Raw genomic sequence first — 7,931 nt, forward strand, 5'->3', positions numbered from 1 at the left:
CGTCAAGAACTGACGGTCTAAATCCCAGTCCCGTGTTTTCCTCGTCCGTGTATCACTACTTGCCCGGGGATACAGCATGCGTAAGCATTGTGTGCCTTAAACATTCCTTCCAAGGCGGCTAGGTCCGGTACCCATCAGCACCAAGGGAGGTGACCCCCTCCCACTGCAGGAGCGGCCCTGGGCAGCCTCCAGCCACCGGAGTGTGGCCAGCCCTGGCTGGGGCACTGGGGACGGCAGCTGCGCAGAGTCCAGGTGGCCGGAGGCGGACGCAGTCCTCTTCTCTGCTGTCCTTCTTTTGGGGAACTGCGGGTCGCCAGATGCCTTCTCGGGGGGAAGGGAAGGCAGTTGGAAGCCCAGATCTGTTGACCCGGAGCCACCAGTCGGCACGGAGCACTGGGTGCTGGGGGCTGTCACTCACGCTCACCTGTCAGTCGTCACAGCTCTGGCCCATTCTGGTAGCACGTACTACAGGTCCCCAGATCTGTGCACCGTGCAGGACACCTGGAGATCCTGCCACTTGCGGAGGGTGCAAGACCTGGGAGTCGGGGAGACTTGCACATGCCAGCACCCCATGCTGGGAGCTCCCCCCGAGCCAGCCAGGTGCCAGGGGGTGAGGGTTACAAAGAGTAGGCTTCACTGTCATGGACGCACTTTCTGCTGACCGCCCCTGCTCGGCAGAGGGACCCATGCATGGCCCCTCCAGACACGGCGGAGACTGGCTGCCGTCAGTGGAGCAGAGGCACGGTGACCAGCTGCCCCAGTGGTCCCTCTTCAACAGTGTGACGTGGGCAAGGGCGCGCTGGATCTGAAGCCTGAGGACTGGACAACTCGCTCTGGCTTGTCCACTTGCCGACTGGGCTGCTCTGGGCGAGGCCAGCCTCCGAGTTTTCTCTGCCGTGGTGGCAGTGCTGAGAATAGTCAGTTTTTGTCAGCATCAAAAGGCACAGCTCTTAGGAGGAGTGACTGACATTTGTATTATTATTCCTTGGTAAATCTTCCTGTCCTCGGTGTTTCGGAGGAGCTGAGGGAAGGGGCTGCTGAGCACACGCTGCCATGCCAGCCGCCTCTGACCAGTGTCCTCTGTCCCCGTGTCCTCCATCCCCGTGTCCCACAGCTGAGCTGCCTGCAGGCCTACGTGGGACCCAGCAATGGCACTGCAGCGATGGAGATGGACGACGGCTGCACGGGGAACCCCAAGTATTACACCTACGTCGCCGTGCTGTCCCTCATCGCCACCATCATGCTGGTGCAGGTCAGCCACATGGTCAAGCTCACTCTCATGCTGCTCGTCACGGGCGCGGTGGCTGTCATCAACATCTACGCCTGGCGCCCCATCTTTGATGACTACGACCGCAGGCGTTTCCGGGAGCACGAGTAAGACGGAGCTCGTCTGGGAATCTGGATTTCCCCCTCCCTTTCCCCCACCCCGCCAAGGCCCCATCTCTAAAGGCACGGGCCGCTCTGAGGTGGCTCTGTCTCTAGGGCTCATTCAAGGGTTTAGAGGGCTATCGGGGTTCACGGCTCCCCACAGACGTGCCACCGAATGGCTGTGAACCTGGGACAGATCTTCCCATCTTGAAGAGTGGGAGATCTGGGTTGCCTCCGGGTTTGGCTGGGCACCGGGCTCTTGTATCCAGCTGGGGCCTGAGTGTGCTATCGTCTGTCCAGCAGCTTTCCTGTGGCCGCTCTGGAGAAGATGCAGATCCTCTCCTCCCCTGGGCTCAATGGCACTGACAGGTAGGGCGACCACTCTCCTCCGGGTCTGCACTGTCAGCCCCTCTCCTCCAGACACGGGCAGCGCCACAGGCCCCAGCGCCGTGACCTCAGCCTTCGGAAGCAGCACGTGATGGGGGATGGGGAGGCAGGGAAGCTAGGGTGCATTTCTGTAGGATGGCTAGGCAGAGGTAGAGTGATTTTAGCAGCCCCCTGGGTTAGAGAGTGAAGTTCGGAGAGCAGCAGCAGTTAGTGGGGTGTGGGGGGGGGCCTGGAAAGAGGGAAGAGAGATGCCAGATGGGCGGTGCTGCGCTTAGCGGGCCTGCGGGCTGGCCAGACAGCGGGACACCGCAGAGAGAGGCGCCCTGCCTGCGATCTGGAAGACCCCGCTGCCGGGTCTGCTGCAGCGACTCTCTGGGGGCTGCAGGCGGCCCAGCTTCCCGAGTCCCAGTTTTAGCTCTCACAGAGGAGAGTGGGCTGGAAGCTCTCCTAGGGCCTTTCCAGCTCTGAAACGTTAGAATTTCATGATTTGGCAACTGGACTGGAATCAAGTAAGTTTTAATGAAAGATTACTTAACAGAAGATGGGTAGCAGACTATCGAACGGGTCTGTCACAAAAGAAACCTAAATTGCCACTCATAAATCAAGAACGTTTAAGTAATCAGCAAATCCAAATGAAGACCACAACAGAAGACCACGCCACACCTACCAGCGTGGCCAGAATTGAATCCAATCACACCGAGTGCCACGGTAACCCTTACACTCGTCCCCAGAGAACAGACGGGTATGGCCACTTTAGAGACCACTTGGGAGTTAAACCCAGAGCCCAGCAACTCCACTGCTACACGTACACCTCAGAGGGACCCGCGTACATAGATATGTGCTGGCGTGTATATGCCAGGATGCATAATAGCCACACACACACACACACACACACACACACACACACACACACACAACAAATGAAAATGATCCAAATTATATACGTAGTGAATGGGTATATAAATTGTGGTGTACTCACACAGTAGAACACTACGTAATAATGAGAATAATGAGCTCCAGCTCCGTGCAAAGTGTGGCTGAAGGTGTGGCCTAAGAAAGCTCCACTGCTCAGCGGGAATCCAGACGTGGGGTGAAGGCACTTAAGCAGCTGGGAGGAGTTTCTGGGGCCCAAGGTGACCAGACAGAGCACAGCCTGGTGGGAACGAAACCCCTTAGGGGGGAGCATGGGTGCCCCCAGTGGCATCCCTCTCTGTCCCGCAGGCTGTCCCTGGTGCCTTCCAAGTACTCCATGACGGCCATGATCTTCGTCATGATGCTGAGCTTCTACTACTTCTCCCGCCACGTGAGTGCCACACTCTCCTCTCGTTTCGCTTGCAGCCCGTCAGGGCCACCTGCGTAGTGGGCCCAGGATCCGAGAACCCGAGCTCCTGAGGAATGCTGGTGTCTTTACCCAGTGTGGCATGTGACCCTGTCAAGCCACCACCTTCCCCGTTTTCTGTTTTTTTTTCCTCAGTGATACAGGCAAAACAGTTCTTGATCTCTTCCTTCTGACCTCCTCCGGCCTGGATCAAGTGTGTTCGCCAGGCCAGGAGCTCATGGATCTTCACTCACTCTGGCTCTGGGAGTCACCAACACGCTGACCGCAGAGCCAGAAGAGAAGAACGAGGAGCTGAAGTTTTTTGGTTAATGGGTGGGGGTGGGGTGGAGAGTCAGACAAGGCAGGAAGTGTCCACGCTCCCCTCGGTATTTACTCTTCCACGTTAGCTCAAGTGCCACCCAGTGGTTCGCCAGGGGAAGTACACCTCCCCAAGCCACTTGACCAGATGGGCCCTGCTGGGAAAGGGACCGTCTTCCCTGGCTAGGAGATCCCACCACCCAAGGTCAGACCTGTAGTTGCAGTGAGGTCCCAGGAGGTTCCACACGTCCAGAAGGCCCCTTTGATCTCTGCTGTCACCATGGAGGCTGGGATCCTCGCCGCAGCGGTGCGGTGGCCCTTTGGTTAGATGGATCAGAATTGCTGGGTCCTCATTTCACCACGCAGAACCTCTCCACTCAAGTTCCCATGCTTCATCTTCCTGTCCAATGGCCAGCTTAGAGCGCACACCTTGCTGTCTCTACAGGTGGAAAAGCTGGCGCGGACCCTGTTCTTGTGGAAGATTGAGGTCCACGACCAGAAGGAGCGTGTCTACGAGATGCGGCGCTGGAACGAGGCCTTGGTCACCAACATGTTGCCCGAACATGTGGCACGCCACTTCCTGGGGTCCAAGAAGCGAGATGAGGTGAGGGCAGCCTGGAGCCATGAGGCTGTGTGTCTTCACCTGGCTTTCTGCCAGGGAGCACCCCTGAACCCAGACCTCCTTGTGGCGTGGCGGTGGGCCCTGCTACAAACGTCGGATTGTGAGCCACACTCCCGTGAGGCCCCGTTTCAGCAGACGGAGCCCAGGCTGGAGCCTACCTCCCCGTCAGCTGTGGTCTTCTCTGCAGAATGCTGCTCGCAGCCCCCTTCCCGACTCCCCTCCACCCTCGCACTCGGGGCTGTTACAGGGAACAGAGAAGCTATTTTTGAATTAGTCAAAGTTGTGACGAAAGCTTCTTTCTAACGATGCAAAGTTGGGACAACCCGGGAGGGATGACCTGTTGTGGGTGTGGAAGATAAATTCATTTCCATAGCACACTATTTAATCAGAGCTTCTTCGAGCACCGTGGCCCTGCCTCTTTCCAGGAGCTGTATAGCCAGTCTTACGACGAGATCGGAGTCATGTTCGCCTCCCTGCCCAACTTTGCCGACTTCTACACAGAGGAGAGCATCAATAATGGCGGCATTGAGTGTCTGCGCTTCCTCAATGAGATCATCTCGGATTTCGACTCTGTGAGTGTCCATCTGCCGCCCCCCTCCTGCCACAAAGCTGGCTGGTTCCCAATGATGCCTCAGAACGGGCTGCAGCAGTCAGAAGCTGGAGCTGCTCTGGCTGGCCATGGTTTCCCACACAAGCCCCCTCTACCATGTACGGGCCTCTGCAGCCGTCTAGAAAGGCGGGCTCTGAGGGTGTGAGACAGGAACTGGGAAGTCACCTACAAGTTCACAGGACGAAGGGCGGCCAAGGCAAGGTCCCGGGTCCCTCTGACTCCCCTACCTCCAAACTCAGATTCATTAAACGCTGAGTCACTTGTACATTAAAGGAAATGCTTTTACCCACATGTGCAACCACCACTCTAGGAGACAGGCAGTTTTATCCCGATATTATGGTTGCAGACACTGAGGCTCAGCAAGACTGCTTAAGGTCATGTGGCAGATAAAGGGCAGAATAAAGCTTTTCTGTGAAAGCATCTCTTGGATGTTTTGTGGGATCATTGTAAACAGATAAATCTGTCATTTAGTTGGCTCATCCATCTCAGTTGCTGACAGTTTTCCTTAATACTGGCTTTAGCTTCTAGACAATCCCAAATTCCGGGTCATCACCAAGATCAAAACCATTGGCAGTACCTACATGGCAGCTTCAGGAGTCACCCCAGACGTCAACACCAACGGCTTCACCAGCTCCGACAAGGTACTCCACCTGCTCAGCGGCCGGAGAGCAGATGGGGCTCTGCCTCCTGAGGCGAGAGACAGGCCAAGCACGTGGGGAGCCAGAACTTAGGAGAGTAGCTACCGTTAGGCACTGCTGCACAGAGGTACTTTGCACTAGTGCAGACACACGCCACTGGGAGCGAGCAATGCAGACCTGAAGTCGGGTTCCTAAGACAGTGTACACACCGCAGCCCACCGCTGCCCCTTGGCCCGGGGCCGGCACGCGGTGCTGTGGGGCTGCGGCCACGCTCCCTTCAGTGCTTTCCTGAGGACGCGGCGGCAGGACCATCTGCCGAGTCATGCCGCGGTGAGCACGCCCAGACTGGGGACGCGGTTCTGTTCCGTGAAGCCAGACCCGGGGAGCCAGCTCTGTGTACCCCCCAGAGGGAGAGGAAGTGACACGTGAGGGCCCTGGTCTCAAGGGCTCTTCTTACACCACCACCACCCTATTTCATCTTACAACTGCCACCTCCACTTTACGGATGAGGTCAAAGAAACATGCCTAATGCTCAGGGCTCATGATCTAGTTGAGGAATCAGAACAAGGACGACTGTCCCGAGTCTCAAGACCAGGTTCAGACAAGGTGCTGAGACACGGCTCCTGAGCAGGCAGACACACAGCAGGCAGGGGGGCTGGGCAGGATCTGTCTCCCCACCACCGCCGCCGCCCAGTCTCTGTCACGGTGACGAGTGGGGGCTAAGGAGGGCACAGGCTCCTTTGTGGAAAAAGTAAAGACTAGGCCTGGACCACCTCGGGAAGGGACCGCCCTGCAGAACGTGCGGGAAAGGTGAGGCTGCTGCTGCAGTGGGCCCTGACCAGCCCCTGATGCCCTTGCGGCTGCTCTCTGGTGCAGGAGGAGAAGTCCGACAAGGAGCGCTGGCAGCACCTGGCCGACCTGGCCGACTTCGCGCTGGCCATGAAGGACACGCTCACCAACATCAACAACCAGTCCTTCAACAACTTCATGCTGCGCATAGGTGAGGCCCTGGGCCCCACTCCGACACAGGGGACGCAGCCAGTCAGCAGGAAGGCCAGGCCTAGAGGGACCTGTCGAGTTCGGGCTGGCGAGGGTCGTATGCTCCTAGAGCTGGAAGGCACCTCAGGGACCTTCAGTCCAGGCTGTTCTAGATGAGCAGACTGGAAAGCTGGCTGACGGAGTTACAGTCTGGCTACGCCTGTCCCCGTGTTTACCGTGATAGCTTCCTCTGGAGTCTGGCTGGGAAGTCAGTTTGCTGTCTACCTAGGGACTCTCCTACACCCGCCGAGGGCTCTGCTCACCTCTGCCCAGCCTCTTAAAAACCAGTCACCTGCTACCCACTACTGGGAATTTGGCGAAGGGCACGGGGTGGGGGGCGCAGCGGTTTCCTAATTTCTGATGAGGTCAAGGAGACAAAGTACCAGCTCTGTGTTAGGAGCTGGCAACTTCTGTGCTAAGCTAATCAGTATGCTGGGTGCAGCTGACAACTTGCCAAGCGCATGGTGAAGGCAGGGTAAATAGGAGACGTGAATTCTGCCCTCCAGTAGCTTAGACAGGTTTTAATGCGGAACATGTTACATAACCAGGAGCTTTAGGTGGGGGTCGGGTGGCACCGTCTGTGAGGGGCTGGCAGCTTCCCAGCGGAGGCTGGCGTGCGGCCTCACTGACCTTCACGCCTCTGCCCCAGGCATGAACAAAGGAGGGGTCCTGGCCGGAGTCATCGGAGCCCGGAAACCACACTACGACATCTGGGGCAATACGGTCAACGTAGCCAGCAGGATGGAGTCCACAGGGGTCATGGGCAACATTCAGGTCTGTGCCACGACAGGGCTGTGCTCAGATGCAGGGGGTGGGAACAAAACGGACACAGTGCGTGTTCTGCCATGCGCCGTCTCCTCCTTGAGGAGCGTGGCAGTGCTGCGAGGCAAAGGGCAAGAGTGGGGAAGGCGCCGCCTTGGCTGGGCACAGAGGGGAGAAAAAACCTCGATCCCGTTTGCAAAGCTTAGGTGGCGAGTCTCTGTGCTAACACCCTGCCGCGGGGCCTGGCAGCAAAGCCCCACAGGAGGGCAAAGGGCGGGGAGCAGGAGTGCCCAACAGTGCTGCCGCACACCGTCCACTGCTCTTGCCTCAGACTGTCCTGGGGGGAGGGGAGGGCCCCAGAAAAGCACCTGGGTTCCGCTGCTCCCTGGCGCGGGCAGTGAGGCGCTCGGCCCTGGGAGGCCTGGAGGGGATGCTGTGGGGGATGCTGCGGGAAGGGCGCTACCGTGTGTGGGGGCTGTCTGGGTGCCTCGGTCTGGGCCTGCTCTGACCCCAAGCTGTCGCACCGTCTTCTCCCTCTGCAGGTGGTGGAGGAAACGCAAGCCATCCTTCGGGAGTACGGCTTCCGCTTTGTGCGGCGAGGGCCCATCTTCGTGAAAGGAAAGGGGGAGCTGCTCACCTTCTTCCTGAAGGGGCGTGATAAGCCGGCCGCGCTCCCCAACGGCTCCTCGGTGACTCTCCCCCACCAGGTAGTGGACAACTCCTGAACAGCATCTCGCCCCCAGTGGTCCAGATGGGAAGGGAGAATGTCTGCTTTGGAACCAAGGGCCTTGAGGAAGGACGACCAACCGAGTCCCAACATTCCCAAACTGCTGACGTGCACACTCACATAGACGTTAGGTTTAAAACACC

The 7,931-nt window shown here is 58.2% G+C and overlaps 1 protein-coding gene across 7 annotated transcripts in view; it reads left to right on the plus strand.

Annotated features, from left to right (window-relative positions):
• The window catches only part of ADCY3 (adenylate cyclase 3), a 56,356-nt gene extending 48,567 nt beyond the window's left edge, over window positions 1-7,789 (plus strand). For 4 of the 7 annotated variants that reach the window (XM_045844388.1, XM_045844389.1, XM_045844393.1 and 1 more), the window contains 8 exons: window positions 1,115-1,374; window positions 1,669-1,737; window positions 2,977-3,058; window positions 3,837-3,995; window positions 4,439-4,585; window positions 5,145-5,264; window positions 6,138-6,261; window positions 6,949-7,789. In XM_045844388.1, coding sequence (XP_045700344.1) covers window positions 1,115-1,374; window positions 1,669-1,737; window positions 2,977-3,058; window positions 3,837-3,995; window positions 4,439-4,585; window positions 5,145-5,264; window positions 6,138-6,261; window positions 6,949-7,676 — 1,689 coding nt within the window. In that variant the 3' untranslated portion in view covers window positions 7,677-7,789. The remainder of the gene's footprint in view (window positions 1-1,114; window positions 1,375-1,668; window positions 1,738-2,976; window positions 3,059-3,836; window positions 3,996-4,438; window positions 4,586-5,144; window positions 5,265-6,137; window positions 6,262-6,948) is intronic. The other 3 variants (XM_045844391.1, XM_045844392.1, XM_045844390.1) reach the window with 3 other exon arrangements.
• Window positions 7,790-7,931: the final 142 nt, after the last annotated feature.

This window comes from Phyllostomus hastatus, unplaced genomic scaffold, assembly GCF_019186645.2.
Source record: "Phyllostomus hastatus isolate PE091 unplaced genomic scaffold, TTU_PhHast_1.1 phas_contig_402, whole genome shotgun sequence".
NCBI classification, from domain to species: Eukaryota; Metazoa; Chordata; class Mammalia; order Chiroptera; family Phyllostomidae; genus Phyllostomus; species Phyllostomus hastatus.